General features: G+C 37.1%; 1 protein-coding gene across 1 annotated transcript in view; it reads right to left on the minus strand.

The window, feature by feature from the left end:
* PTPRK (protein tyrosine phosphatase receptor type K) overlaps nt 1–16,867 on the minus strand; it is a 424,966-nt gene that overhangs the window by 24,929 nt on the left and 383,170 nt on the right. Inside the window, exons 14-16 of the mRNA XM_075145810.1 lie at nt 12,072–12,210; nt 5,133–5,293; nt 2,977–3,012 (exon numbers count right to left, since the gene is read on the minus strand). Coding sequence (XP_075001911.1) covers nt 2,977–3,012; nt 5,133–5,293; nt 12,072–12,210 — 336 coding nt within the window. The remainder of the gene's footprint in view (nt 1–2,976; nt 3,013–5,132; nt 5,294–12,071; nt 12,211–16,867) is intronic.

Consider the following 16,867-nt stretch of genomic DNA (forward strand, 5'->3'; position numbering starts at 1 on the left):
GTAGCCGACCCCTCCCTACACTTCTTTGAAATCAGTTTACCGTTTTCCTTGCAAAGGATCCAAATTAGGAAGTAAAACACTAGGAAAGTAATGAACACCCCAAGGGTTGGATTTTCTACAATTCCACCAAAATGCAAACCCTGATAATGTCTTCTGAAAATAAGATCTCCTAGTAAGAAACCCAATTCTTTGAACTGTGACAAAAGTTGCTTATTTCAGTACATTTATGCCTCACTAAACTGCCTAATAATGTGAGTGACACGCAGCAGTCACTTTTTATTGTAATGTTACCCATATTAAATCATATACATTTCAAACCACCTCAGGATTTGCAGTTCTCCCCCTTCCTCGCAGTATACTTACCAGTAATAGGCACTTTAACCCATTGAAGCAGCAAAAAACAATGAGTGAACAGAACGTAAGAAATTTATTACAGGACTATGTTAGAAAATGACTAAAAGAAAATGACATTAAAAGTTGTTAAAGCTTCACAATAGGTAACAATGAAAGCCGTTTTAAAAATAAGGGCCACATTATTATGCCATCAGTGTAATGATAGGGACTTGAGAAAAGCAAAATTGTCATACTAACTTAGTGCTAATGTACACAGAATGGAGAGTAGCATTAATAACCTATACATGAAGAAAAAGAAACCTGGTTCAGCTACAAAGTAATAAGAGCTTTATATAAAATAATATGTTCCATAATTTAGAGCCCATAAAATTTTGCTCATCTCTAAATAAAACAGAGGAAAACTGTTTTGTGATGCTGGGCCAAGCAAGGGCTACATGGAGACGGAGTAGGCCAAATGATCTAGTTCCAAAAGAACAAGCTTATGGGTACCCAACCTCTTCTACACAGGGGTGCCCAAAAGCTTGTCTACTTTTCTCCGCTATTTCAGTCCATGCAATGAAAAACATTACCTCTTCCAACTAGCATTGCTTTGCTTATATAGGAAAGTATCATGCCCAAAATACCATTACCAGTAGATGGAAATGCAGACAGGAACTATTAAACTGTTCTTCAATTAATGCCTTGTCCTCGCTGTTCACAGCTGCCCGTGTCTCTGTCTGCCACAATGTAGTGGCAACACAACGACCTTTAGAATATGCTTATAGCCTAAATGAGCTATTAGGAATAGCTTGACAAGTACCACCAGATAGTATCTATGTAGCTCGTAAGTGCCTGAAATAAAGCTAAAAGATACAAGAAGGTCTTAGAAGGATTTCAGGAAAAGACTCATTTTCTATAAGTCCACTGATCCAATTTTGGGAAATATTCAGAATTACTGAGTCTACCCCTTTGCTCTTTCAGGCAACGGTGCTATTTCACCACCCCTCATAAACTTCTCAAACCACCTGGTTAGGTTTCCTTGGGCCCAAAGTGGAAGGCTCCAGCATCTAACTGCTCCAATGGTTATAAACCTTCTAAGACACTACTGTAGTCAAGAGAATGGCATTTGCAACATTATCAAAAGGAAATGGGCAAAATATGACTTGATAAAACTCCCACACGGTGAGCATACATCAGCTTGACAAAGACCAAAGACTACTCACAAATAGTGATTTGCTGTCAGTCTCAGAGAACACTTTACACGAAGATCTGCAAAGGCTCCTCCGGGGTATACTCTCTATCGGTATTTTTACCCACAACTTGCATAATGGAATAGAAAATACCCTGATAGTATGGGCAGAGGGCACTGAGCAGTAAGGCACCGCAAGCACTTCACAAGTACAGGATCAGATTTCAAAGTTATCTTGATTATTTGGGAGACAATGCAAAAATCAGCAAAGTGAATTAAACAGTGAATGCAACATACTGTGTATAGGAAAGGGAAGTCAAATATATAACTATAAAATGGAGTGATGGACTGGGTAATGATAACTGGGATTTTAGCAGGTAACTCAATACAAGTCAGCAACACGAGTGCAATAGAAAGGACAAAATACAGTTCAGGTAGCAGGAACACTACAAGTAGGGCTTGGGGGTATCTATTCCACTCAGCTCAGCACTGGAACATGCCACTGCAAAAGTAAAATTCTCTTCACTACAGATTTTTAAAACACAATAGACAATCAGTTGCCAGAAACAGTCTATACTACAGGTATAATGTCCCATCTCAAAACAGACGAGGGATTAAATTGTCTCCAGGTCCCTTTAAGCTTTACCTCTAGAAATCTAATTTTCAACATCAGTTTACGTTCCTGTCTACTTCCTGATATTTGTCTTTTATCCTAAAATAACATCAGCGACTGACCGAAACTCAATACTGCACATTGTGTTTATCAAACCAAGAACTTGGGTACAAATTATACTTTCATCTCTGTATTTTTTTAAAAAACACTAAAACGTCCATTCAGTGTTGGATGCGACATAGAAATAAGCAGCCTGGCCACTCCCAACATGTGTTCTTCTTTTTAAAGTAAGTACAAAGTTGAAAAACTTACTAGTTAAGGTCAATTGAAAAATGTAATTAATATGGGTATACAAGAATATTTGTACAGAACCTACAAAGTTGTTGTTTGCTCTTGGATATTTCAGAAGTTTTCCCTTTTCTATTTTTCTTTTCATTCTTGTTACTTACTTAGAAAATCAAGCTTTGGGTACCAAATAATACAAATATGGATCTGAATTTTATTTTTACATATCTCTTAAGAGAGTTCTAGTTTCACATGTCAGTTCATTGGAACTCAGTTTGAATGCTCTGGGGAGAAAAGTTATAGTATTTTTCATTTACCTGTTTCCTCATTTACTCTTCAGTTGGCACTGACTAGGAATAACTTCTTAATGAGAACATAAAATAATTTTTATTCTAAAAGCATTTTCAGTTTAATTCTGAATTGATAAACTGAGTGTAGAGTTATTTTCTGACAACAGCACAGCCATATTTTACATAAAACAAGCTGTTCCAATGTTCAACCATGCAAGGAGACAAAACTCATGCAGGAATGGATAATGAAGGACTAGAGTCCTCACCTAACACAGCTGTCGGCACAAGTGGATCATTGGGCACTGTAGGAAAACAAAGCTCATGAAGAAATACATTACCCTCAGTTTGTGTATTTTTAAGAATAAAAACAATATACTTCAGAGTATAACCAAGCGATAACTAAACCCCATTAATTTTGTTACAACAGAAAACCAGAATGAATACACCGTTCCAGAAAGCATCCTGAATAAAAGAGGAATGAAAGGCAGTGATTTTGGACTTCAGAAATGTAATGATAAAGGCAAAGAGATTCTTACTGAAATGAAATAAAGACGACATTACATGCAATTTAGTTTTTGAAAGAGCGCCTTCTTCACTATTATTCTCTTGCTTCACAATAAAGGTTCACTTTCATAGAACCAACTCCTTTCCTTTTAAACCCATCCTCTCATGTAATACTTGAATAGCTCATTTCAAAATAAAATGGTATTTCTTTAAAGTCTTCCAGGTAATTAAAAAAATTATATACATATTTATAGTTAACAGCTTTTTTAATGTGCAATGCCAAAGATACTGTTCTTAATGACTATAGGAAAATCACAGATACACAGATGCAGATGTTTGAATAAAATTCCCAGAATTTTATCATTTGTTATCACACTAGAACCATGCAGAGACAAATGTGCTGTTTCGGACAGAAATGGCGGAATCCAGAATTTGGTTTTGTTCCAATCTGGAACAAAAACTTAAAATATCAACAGCTCTGGGACAAAATGTAGCTCCAGTTCTCAAGCAATCTGCCTAAAAGTTTGTCACATAGCAGAAAAGCCTGGAAGCTTGGAAGGTTCTTTGCCTCAGCACAGACGATGGTCAGGAGAACTGAACCCTCCAACACCCAAAAAAATCACATACCTAGGACGCTGGAAAACAGTGATGCCAAACTTCTTTGCCAACCAACCACAACAGCTGTGGTGGTTGGGGCTTATGGGCTTTTGGCATCATGGCAGTCTGTCTGGAAGGCTGCCCAAGTGCCTGGCAGCCCCCTCACTAATAGCCATGGAGGTTCCTGATGGATTCTTTGCCTGGGATCCACCATAACTTAGTCCAAATCGAACTGTCTTTGCAAACCTGCCTCCACAAATTTCAATGCCAATAAGACTTCAAACTTTGGAGAATTTTCAAACAGCTCCAGCCAAAACTGTGTAGAAAAACTCACAGGCTAATACTAAACTCCCATTTATAATTGGTTATGAGACACTTAAAATGTTAGCACTCTGCAGTTTGGTAAGCTTCAATAAACTAAGCAATAAACCTTCCTCCAAAATCCATTTCCCTTACAACTTAAGAGCCTTAAGGGATGTATTTTGCTCAAGCATAGTAAGCAGTATGGGAGGCAGGAGAAGGGAGATGGAGTGCCATTCCCAAAAGATGGCAATTCAGAAGCAGCTCACGCTGCTCAGATCTGTTTAAAGCCAGGCCACAAGTCCACGTGGCCATGAGGTCAGGTTCCTGCCAGCTCCATGGCAGAATTGTGTCCCTTCAGTAACTTACACACTAGTTTTGAGGTATTCAGAATCTGCCAGTGGAGGATCTTGCTTTTGTGCAAGGCATAGTGCAGATGCTAGAAGGCAGGCATGCTGGACAGTGGTAGCTATAACCCAGACACTTAACAGTCAGAAACCCAAACGCCAAACTTTGTCAAAACCAGACAGTTGGCAAGTGTACAAAAAAGGAATACAAATACAGAGCAAATTTGCAGATACATTAATAAGCTTGTTCCTAAATTTCACAAGCAGCAACGAAAATTGTCAATGTCTCCTTCTGTTGTAACATCCTTTCTGCCAAAGAAAGAAATTAATTTGGACCTCATATTATTATTCATTACAGACACGGTGTTACGCAGTAATATTTAACATGTTGGTATAAAATATCCTCATGAGGGAAAATTCAATTTCAGATTTTAATTGAGATATTCTAGAAGTGTAGTATTTTCCCTAGAACAAGCATATACTGAAAGTACATGTAAATATTTAAATAACTGGCCACATACCAATAAGGATACGAACATCCCTGCTCAACCTTTGGGTTTACCAGTGTTCCTAGCAAACCTGGAGCTTACAACTATTTTCCTTAAAAAGTAGAATTGTTTTCCGTGTTTCTATATTCAACTACACTCCAGAGTATCTATAACTGTTGTACTTACATCTGGGGCTGAAGTTATGAGAGTCCATAAATGTGATTGAAAGGGGATCCTCTGCATGCAGGGTGCTTTGGTCAGCATAACTCCTATCCATCGCATTCACCATGTGTGTCATCTCCTGGCGGGTGGTCCCCATGGCATCCTTGCGCTTCTTTGCAAGTTTGCTGCCCAGCCAAAAAAAAAAACCCAAACCACCTTAATATTTGATGAACATTGATGTCTACAGTAATCATTATCTATAATCCTGAGTGACTGATTTTCCTGTGTATAACTTTTCCAGCGTGAAATTGATAAACTATGCACCCTGCTACGAAAGAGTCGCGACCATGTGTTTTCTGTACACACACAAATGCTGTAATGAAAGTGCTAACTTCTGTACCCTGGTAATACTTTTTTTTTCCTGCAGAGTAATTACACTAATATAAACAAATTAGAGAATATAATTACATTTCAACTGAAATGATAAATAAGAAGCATCTGTGCATGCAGTTTTACCAACCATCTCCATTTAAATCTGTGTTTTGATTTTACAAATGGATAATTCATTCCCCTTGCTTGCCTTGTTAGGAAGAAATCATTTAACCTTCTAAATTACTTTGTTAGTCAAAAAACCTATGAAATAACAAAAGAAACATAATTATTCGATATGGATTCATATTACCTTTTATGTTAAAAGTTGTTCTTCCCATTCAGTACACAAGATACAACATGATACCACACTTTGTTGCTGACACTGAACTTTGGTTCTTTAAAAAACAAACAAAAGTCCCCTCACCACTCTACCCTTTCATGCAGTTTGGGAACATCTAAAATTTTGATATTAACAGTCTTACACTCTGAATGTATCACAGTTAAACAGCAACCTAATCTGTACAACTAAACCCCCCAAATTAACAGCCAATGCCCTAAGAGTGCACACTTCAGAAATATCTCTCTATTCTTTCCTTTTGGTGAAGAACTGGAAGTGATTTTCACTGTCTCCAGAAGTCAGATGGAAGCAGACAATATGTTTTAATTACCACTTAAAGCCTACTACTCTTAAACCATGTATCTCAAGTAGTAGGAAGTATGCAGAGCAGCATAAAGCGCACCTTGGTTCTGCAGGAACCTGTGGCATACATTAGACTGTTCTGAAATCTCCCTGTTTTCATCTGAAGCTATGATGTAATATAACAGATAGCCAAGCTGCTTATTTGGATAAATCTGACACCACGTGAGAGAGACACAATCATCACTGAATACACTGGGTTCTTGAAAATGTTTAAAAAACAGCTTAGCTTCACAAGCTTTTTCTGCATAAAGTATCATCAAATATCCTGTTAGCTGTTTAGACAATGTTTATCTTACATTTCTCTAAAAGGGCTGCTTGCTCTTCCTCTATTCTCCGATAACTTTTAATATTCTGTGCTGCACTCTAACAGTAGACAAAAAGAATATTAGTGTAAATTATCCAGCAATTTACTTGTTAAGTCCTGGGAACATCCACCAGAAAGGACCTACACCAATCTCTAGGGCAGGGAGCACTTCATGTTTTTGCATACTTAAGAAAATGTTAGAGGATTGTTTCCAAGTCAATAGTCTTAGTTCACAATAAGGGGCCACAAAGTAGGACATAGATGGACAAAGCACTCCTGAGAATAACAAAGATTCTTTCACCCATCAGACTTATCTTCTTATTTTGTCGCCCCCTCCACCCCACCTTTTTTTCCCCATTTACAGATAGACTAGTTAGAAAATTGCTACTCAGTAACCCCCTTGCTACGAAAATCCCAAAGGTGGTCTCTAAACCTATCATTTTTTCATCAAACCCTTGGTGTACATGAGGGTTCTGTGTGTATCAGTTGTTCAGTGAAAACTAAAAAAAAACAGTGACAGTTGGATGTCCCCCCTAAAATGCTTTATTTTATACATTTACTCCACACATTCCTATTTTCTTAAGAAAAGTTGGTTTAAATGATACTCTGGTTGAACAAATGAAGACCATCAGAACTTCCAGAAGTGAAACTGCTTGAGCTTTATAACTGGTTCCCAATACTATCAAAGTACCAACACCTACAAAAACTGGCATTTCTAGTTCAGACTCGTTTTTTAAGTTTCAAAGCTTTTCAGATATTCTCTATACACTGAAGATCATCTTTTTCTAAGGCCACCTCAGAAATGGAACAAAAAGACTATTACATCTCATCTCTCGATTATATTAAGCCCTTCTTTGAAGCATCACTTTGTAACAAAACTTGCTAGCTACGCTAAATACATCAACAGCTATTAAGGCTTTCAAGTTATTAGCTTATTACAGTAGCTACTTTCTAATTCTTATGCTCTGCTTCAGCTCCTAAAAAGGCCCATTGTGTTGCAGCACTGCAACCCAAAGCTGCTGGGAAATGGGAGAACAGCTTTATTGTTCAACAGCTCCTGGCTCCCTCGCGGTTTGACTTCTTTTTCCTTTCCTTTTTTCCTTCCATTGCTAGGCTAAAGGCACATGCAATCTATGCTTCAGGAGAGTTAAGCAAATCATTAGGTTAAAGTACTTGAGGCTGACAGAAAGTGTAAAAGATTCTCATTATCTGCGAAAGGATCCAGTTGGGTGAGCCTGCGCAGGTGGGTGTTTCAGTGGGAGCTGGAGGGGAGAAGTGCTCCATCATAGGATGAAACTGTGCGGTTAATTATCTCGAGCTGAAGCAATTGTTATTTAACAAGGAAATTATAATTTGGCACAATAAACCAGAGAATGGCAGTTAGCTAAGCCAGCTTAGCTTTTTTTTTTTAATTTTAAGTTTGTTTAAAGAGGTCAACTAATCTGCTTAAAAACGTGGAAGAGCATCATTATCAGACACCACCGGTTCATCAAAGCACTTGAGTGCATTCTTAGATCCCCTCTGAAGTCAAGGGCTTTATGCATTTATTTAAAATTAAGAATGTGTGTAACTGGTTTGCTCAATTACAGCCAAAACTGCTGCAGCCCTCACAAAAACTCATTTCGTCAACACGTATAAAAAAAAAGTCAATTCTGCTTCAATGAAGCAAAACTTTATGCAAACCAATGTCATCAAGTAAGATCCACACTTTAATATTTAAATATTTTTCTAAAAAAAAAAAAAAGGATGGTACCACAGAGGCAGACGTGTTGCTCTGCCGTTGGTAGGGCAGAGACCTATTATAAAGGTCTGGCATCTGCCTATGATCTGCATAGGAAAAGTGGTGCACAGGACCACTTCTGAACTGACACGCTAAGAAAGAACAATTTGTGATTTACAAGCACAGTTCTCTAGCTAGGAAATGGGAAAAGAGGTTTTTTCCTTAGTGTGATGTGTCGCTGTGAATCATAATGCAAATTAAATTATGATTACAATAAGCCAAAATGATAGTTATGGGAAAAACTGTAGCAAAAAGCAAAAGTTTCAATATACAGTTAGAAATACAATATCCCTTTAAAAAAAAAACAGGGTAAGAATAACAGGAACAATAATACAAGCAATTTTTCAAGCCCGAGAATAAAAAAAGGTAACTATCAATAGAACTTTAGGAAAATTATAGAGACTGTTTTTCTTTTTTAAAAAGGGATACTGCATCTTTAAAACATGTAAAATAGTAAGTCACCCGTATTCTACTTACAGATAGTAGGAGTAAGAATAGTAGCTCCTCCTGGCAAGCAAATCACAGACAGTGGAAAAAGAGAAGCAATGGTGAATGAAAAGCGTGACTCTGTCACATTCAATAAAGCAGAGAAATGTGCGTTTAAAAAAAAAATTGAAAAATTCATGTTTCTTTGGTTAGCATTTCAACTTGCTCATGCACAAACTAGCCTTACTTTGCCATGCAATTAAAAAAAAAAAAACACTAGCATACAAAAATGATTTGTTTTTTAGAAAGATCACTTGAGAAAATTACATGCTGAGATTTCATTTATTGCCAAAAAATTTGAAAATTAATGGATTGTGTATTTTCAACATGCAGTTCAGCATAATATAATGATTACCACCTAGATGTCATGACAAATGAACAGCTGTGTACAAATCTTGTGCAGTAAATATGCTTTTTACTTTTCAGTTACAAAAACTAAAGATTGCATTAATAAATACATTTAATCAGAAAACAAAATTTCATGTTATTCATTTTAACATCTTTAGCGGTACACAGGTGTATACATATATGTTTGTGTGCGTACTATATGTAGCTATATGAGTACGCACATTTTAAAGAACACATGTTTACAACAGATATGTGTGTACTGACATAAATACCACACATTTTCTGAATGCAAACATATGTTTTCTATTTTAAAATCTTACAATTGGAAATGCTGATGTAGTCATGCTAAGCATTAAAAATATGGAAGGTAAACAAATGGAAGGAAATGAAGGACATTTGGAAATAGTCCAACAATGACTTAGAAAATAAAAATGGCATTGCTTGTTAAAGATGCAGTATCCCTTTTCTTAGCTGGTTTGATTACTCCAGTAAAACTCTGTAAGAGCTGTTAAGAGCTTCATTCGGGGAAACTTCAAACCAATTTGTACAAAATGATCAGGCAAAGCCTAAAACATCTCAAGCTTGTGAACAAAACTGCTTAGTACTCTGTTTTTCAATAAAATGTAATGCTGCATTTAATCAGATTGAGATAGCGATGGCTGTGCATACAACTTAATAAACCAATGAAAATGCAGAAACCATTTTTTAATTGACTTTTCTGTGTAATAAGCTGTGGTCAATTCAGGTACCAAAAGGGATACTACATAATGGATCACTGAATATGTACAGAAGACTACAGAAGATGATTCAAACGGATCCGTTTTCAGTCCCACCACAACTAAGTGAAGCGTGTTTATGTACGTGTGAATGTGTCAGGGTTTTTACAGCTGTTCCTGGCTCCATTATATGAATTGCCCTGATTCACTAGATGGACTGAATTAATTCAGGTATACAAAGGTTTTCTATGCTTTTTGTAAGAGACCTTGACTAAAGCTGATATTAAAAAAAACCTGCCCACTTTCCCTAAGGGGGCGGGGGGGTCGCACACCTATAACATACGCGATAGACAACCAATTAAACTATCATGATGAAAAATTGCCAAACATTAAAGATTCATTAAACAGGTTAATTTCTCACCTATTTTGAATACAAAATAGTACAGGAGTTTAGAAATGTTATGTGCTTTAGAATGATGATCAAGTACCATTCCTAAGAGGGTACTGCCTTCACAGGTTCAGAGAAGGGAAGGGGGAAAAAGGGGAAATTTTAAAATATCATTTCACGGACATAATTAACTTACTTTCATCAAACAATTCAACAGTGGAAGTATGCGTCTAAAAGGACGCTGAATGCAAGAGGTAAAAAGGATCGGAAAAATGAACACATTGAATTTTAAGCTTTTTCTTTTTGTCACCTGCAAAACTAGTCAATCCCATCTGGACGTGACTGACATTATATAGTGGTAGACAGTCTCTCTCACACACACACGTGCACACACAGAGTCTTCTATTAAGTATAAGGGGACCACTGCAACACGCACTGAGAAGGTGATACTCTCCAGCACATACCTTGCAATAAAGCTATAAAATAGAGATTTCTTCCTGAAAGCTGAAAAACAACTTTTTTTTGTTTGTTTTTCAGAAGTTGTGTAAATAAAGAAAACTGGCTGACTGTATGTCTTTTTTGCATATGATGAGTTGGACCTTTTGCATATGTGTTAATTCTCAACCACAGAGGTAAACAACAGAGAAAAGTAAAAGCACTTTTGGGAAAAATCACATATGTAGCTAACTAACACAGAACACTATAAGCATACCTAATGTTTCTAATGCAGACGTTTCTTCTCCAAGTTATATATCTCCGGAGATAATTGTAAAGAGGCAATAAATTAAAAAAATCTAATGCAAACCAGTAATTATAACATATAGAATGATCTTAGGTACAATTTTAATTATTTTTCTTAATCTTTAAGAATAATAGCAAGGTGTATTTCAGAGGAACATTCGCAACATTTACAAATACACTTTTCATTAAGACTTCTGCAAAAGGCACAGGAACGCAATGCACACCACTGGAAGACAAAGGTCTCGTTCTACCCAAGAGAAATCAGCTTGTGCCCTGCGAAGAGTACCCCCCAGGGAGGGGGTGCACGGAAAGAGAGAAATTGGTTTCTATGCTGTAACTATGAATTTGTAGAGCCGTATTATGAACTTTTATGCCAGGTTAAAAAAGTTGCAACCACTGGGAATTCGAGACTTCTAAAAACTGACCAAGCAATAGGGTAGCACAATTTACTATAGGTAGGAGCGTTTGGATGCGGAGTTAGCGTTGTACGATGCCAGAAGATGGCGATATTGCTTACTGTCTAAGAAAGCACTAACAAAATTAAAATTCATTCAAATTAATACACTTTTAAACAATTTCATGCACTAAGGACTCAATAGATAATTTTACAGTGATGTGGTATGACTTTTAAGAAAAAACTCCAGGTTTACAAGAGCATAAATAGAGGTATAAAGTTACATTATTTTGCAGGTTGGATAACATACAGATACAAATAACTCATTAGAGCTGCATATAGAAAATCAAATTCATTAGGTGATTACAACATGAAAAGTGCAGTAAGTTATTCTTTTTTTTGCTTTAAAAAAAAAAGGCTCCATAAATTTCAATTCCACCCATTTTAATATTCTGTACATTACTCTAACTGCAACTTAAAACTCCTTGGAAATAAGTAAGTATGAGAAAATGTATAGCTATTGGATCCCAAATATAAAGTAATCTGCTCTTTAAATTCATCGTAAGAATCACAGTAACAACAACAGGAAACACAAAACTCATCCAAAAGCTGATGTGAGCTACTGGTTCTGAAACTTTTTTTTTTTAATGACCTGTAAAAAATACCCATTTAGTGATTGTTGTTTGAAATGGAGGAAAAAAAAAAAGAGGGATCAGCACAGATCATTTTCTTACCTTTTTTTGACGATCAATACGACAACAAGGAGAAGCAGGATGAATACCAGAATTCCAGCACTTATTCCTGCTATTTTCACCACTCGATCTGTTTGTTTAGCCGGATCTGGAATCACTTCAGGTTCTTCTGTTGCTGCTGCTAAATGAATCAAAAAAGAAGTTGCTAGAAGTGTAAGCACTAGAGACATGAAAATCATCATTGGTGATCATTTCCAAATATGTATGTGTTAATACAGTAGCCAAAGTATAGATACACGTATCATGTGTTTATACACCCATGCATATGTATATAGATACACTTAGATCCACTATAAGTTTCAATCTATATGCCATACACATTTGCAAAACCAAGTATATGTGTGTATACAGGTACATACATACATGTAATTTAATGTGTACAGAAAAGTGCATATGTATCTGGATTTTCAAACAAGTTACTGCATTACAAAGCAGAACTATGTTTTTAAAGAGACAATCTATCAACTAAATCATCATTACTTCCTTTGCTGTTATTTTTTTTGATATTAAGTATGGAATATTAGATTGCATAACTCACAAATAGTAAATTAAACTCTCTTTTCCAAGCTGCAGCTGGCACCCTAAACACTAGTCCTTCTCTCCTTCCCCCAGTTTCAGTCTACCTTTGTATAATCAATTCACCTTACAGCATCTGGCCCAAGAGCTGCATTCTACTGGGAATTTTGATTCTCTAAATAAGGCCATCCACAAAGCCAAGCCTAAAGTCAGCAGCAGTTTTATTTCTGCTTATAGGCCCTGACAAAAAAAATCGCTGTTCTACACAGAGATGAAACCACTCCGTAACACAGCTGAGTGGGCTGAGGCCACAGGTTACAGCAGAGAGGAAAACAGAATATATATGAAAGCGCACAGCCATTCAGTCGGCACCTCTTTGCCTCACAGCCTGGCATACAAAGGATCAGGAACATGGGGTTTTTCAGCCTGGCAAAAAATCAAAAAATATAAATAGGTTTCAGCCAGGGGTAAAATCCCATGAGGTGTCTACTTGTAAAATAAGAAACGGCTCTTCAGTTCTCTAATTTTTAGTTTCTAAGTCTGTGGCTTAGCACTTTGCCTTTCCTCTGCTCACAGGCATGGATGGGTACGTGTCCTTGCTTTCCCTCTCTCCGACCCTTCTCTCACTCTCCACCCGGCATGCAGCCGATGCCACTTAACCTCTCCCCCCTCACAGCAGCTGCACGTGGAGTAGTTACAAGCTGTTGGTATCATCATGCCTATGTCATTACTCAGAAAATGTCCTTTACTCTGAAATGAGGATGCTTCTCAACAGACCACCAAAACAAGCAGAATGAAAAACGAGGTGAAGCCACACCAGAGAAAGACTACCGCTCCCCTGAAAATCTGCTCCATAGGCCTTTCAGAAAGCCAGTGTAGTCAGTACCAGGGATAATTGGTATCTAATACTGTCTGGTTTTAACCATGTTACTCGGACTGTTTCTGTATTATCTTTTGAGGGAAGGATCATGCTGTTGTTTAAAATCACTCTTTATTACTTGTTTCTGTAACCTCCATCTCAGCAGTACCTGAACCACTTACTAACAACTTTTACCCTTAGAACAACCTTCTGAGTCAGGAATGTGCTCTCTTCCAGACACCCAAGCGAGAGCTAGGCAGACAGTGAGATATCTGGCAGTGCTTTAATCATAAAACTTAATCATCATCGTAAGACTTCATCATCATAATCATCTCTCTCCCCTACAGCTTGAACTCTGAAAATCTGCTGAGAAATACTTAAATGCTTCCTCCTTTGTGTAAATACATGCCTGCATGCACACTTGCATACAGTACCTGCGTGGACTCAATACTATATATTTTGTTTGTATTATGTATGTTGTTGAGGTGTCTAGGGATAAGAGTCAGGATCAGGTTAGTGGTGTGTGTATGTGTAGCTGCACATACTCACACAACACATACTCACACACAAGCTACAATTAATGCTGGATACACATATGATGCTCTCTAACAGAGGAAACGAGGGGGATGACTTTTGAGGTGGAACTGGAAGAAGGAGGTGTTTGACATTCTCAATGCTTAAAATGAATCAATTCCCAGTCTACTATTAGCAGGGCTGGATATGATACACACAAATGAACATTTGATAAGCAGTAGAGCCAAAAGGCCAATCAGTAGAGTGAAAAGACCAATCAAAGCTAAAATATAAATGGCTTTTTATGCCAACGGGAAAAAAACTCATGTTTGCTGTATGGGGTACGGAGAAACAGCAAGGACGTGGGAAGGGCAGAGAGAGGAGCATGCAGGAGTGGGATAGTCACTGTCTCTGGAATCGCCATGAGTACAACGTGAGCGCAGCAGGGTAGCTCTGACGTAGCAAAGGTAAGTAAGTAAGAACTCTCAAGCTGCAAAATAGCTAAGGCTTGAGCAAGAGATTTAGTTGTGTGGATGGAGACTTAAGGCTAGTCTTTGAGAGATGTCAAAATACAAATCACGAGAACTGAATGTGACCTGAAGACGCACTTCAAAATTTGAAGGCTCAAAAATACATCCAAAAGTACAGGCTTTCAGCCTTGGTCAGGATGGTGGTATTTTCACAGGAGTATTAATGAGAGTTGAGAGAGTAGATAGGAAAGAATGAGAGACCTGTCTCACACTTCCCTGGAGAAAGATAGGACCCTTGTTGCTGCAATGTAGGTAATTCTCAGAGCTACTCACAATGTTATTTCATTCAGAAAAGTTACCTTAGAGAAACAACTATACACTTCTCAGAAAATCTGAAGGAAAGGTTACTGAGGGAGTTTACTTATTCACCTAACTTAGGCACTGGTGTTTTATTATATATTCTGTAAAAAATGATTGAGTTTGGATCATCAGTAACTATTCAAAATGCAGCTCTCTGTCCAAGTTTTTAGAACAGTGGAAAGCCAGGATATCAACTGCTTGTCCATTTATTCTGGTTTCCTTACACTAAGCGGTTTGAAGTAAGAGACAGTAACTCGTTCCATGAACTTTAATGCTGCTTATGAGATAAAGCTGGTGCCCACTAGAAATGTACCACAGAGTTCTAAATTAGTAGAGAAAAACTATATTGAATAGTCATAGACTAAGCAAGCGTATAACCAGTGGTTGACACTTCTATATCCAAAATGCTAAAATCTATGGGCAAAACGCTACCTTTCTCCCCAGTATCAACAAAAAAAATTGCTTTTGACTTAAATCAAGCCAGGATTATTATAGTATGTTTCCAGCAACAGATGATATATGCATTCTCTAGACTAAATGTTACATTTGGGGACTACATGAAAGCAATTATAGTAGAAATCACACTGTAATCTATTATTTATATGTATATACACTGTATGCAATAAAGTATATTATTTTGAGGAAGCCATTGAATGTAGCATATAATCATTTAATGAAACTTATGAATTCGAAAGTATTTCATATTACTTGCGTTGTAATTTTGGTAGTTCAAAGTGCATTGTAATAAGCATGTGTGAGCTTATACATACACAACCAAAGGACAAAACCACAGAAACCTTGTGCCTATGTGTTAAACTTATGTATATAAGTCAGTGTCTCCTGGTTGCTGATTGCACAAGGACTACAGCAGCAAGAGAAATTCTGCTTACTCTGAGAATTTGCTCTCTCTCTCCTCTAGACTACAAGTCTGACAGGATTCTTCTTTCTCTGAAGTGGCTCTTCTATAGGCTGAACCACTGGTTTTGCTGAACAAAGCAACTCAACTAACCAAGGCTTCACCAAGGGCAAATCTTGCCTAACCAACCTAGTGGCCTTCTATGACGGAGTGGCTACATCAGTGGACAAGGGAAGAGCTACTGGTGTCATCTACCTGGACTTCTGTAAGCCTTTGACATGATCCCCCACAACATCCTTCTCTCTAAATTGGAGAGATACAGCAGTTAAAAACTGAATTATTTTGATAATTGGAGTTAACTACTGTATATTCCTAAACAAGGTAAAAATGGTCTAAAATTATTTAAGTTATAAAAATACCTGCTTTACTAATTCCTAACATTCCTTTTTAGTAATCTAGTCCTGCAATCCTTTCTTATATCTTGAACGGCAGACTGTATTAAAAGGTAATTTATTGATTTGAAAAAGAACCTTGCATGGTAACAGAATGATGATCATACAAAAATGGACTCTCTATTGGCTATTAATTCCTTTTGCCAGCCTTACTCTAACAGACCTTCAATTAAGTGTTCATTTTTACAGTATTCCTGCATATTACTGTATTTTTCATAGTTTGACCCTGTAAGTCTAAGAAGAGATAATCCTACAGTTTTCAACGAGTGCAAAGTCATCTTGCATAAAATTTGCAAGAAGCGTTTCTGATCTGAAACAGAGTTAACTACATTTTTCTCCCCTATAAGAATAGCTGCCTACACAGAAGATTTATGAGCTAGATTGGGAGGTGAACACTGGATTTAGCAACTTATCCACTTGCCTTTCTTCTGAACTAACAGTAACAGCAATCATATTCCACAGTCCCATTCACAAAGTTCATAAAATAACTCGATCCAGTGATTCTGGCTCTGCACATTGCCGATAATAGTCACCGTAGAAGAAGTAGTTTCCCATGTTTTCATAGACACTTAAGGACAATATTCAATCAGTTGACTTCCACGATCAATAGCATGAAGTTCAGCTGTGAACAGCACTAAATTAGACTAGGATTGCTAACACTCTCAGGGACAGTAAAATTTTAAACAGTGAGGTAGAGTTCATCTTATTCTCACAATTTCCTGATGTACTTAATTCCTCTAAATATTTTTATC

This window comes from Calonectris borealis, chromosome 3, assembly GCF_964195595.1.
Source record: "Calonectris borealis chromosome 3, bCalBor7.hap1.2, whole genome shotgun sequence".
Lineage (NCBI taxonomy): Eukaryota > Metazoa > Chordata > Aves > Procellariiformes > Procellariidae > Calonectris > Calonectris borealis.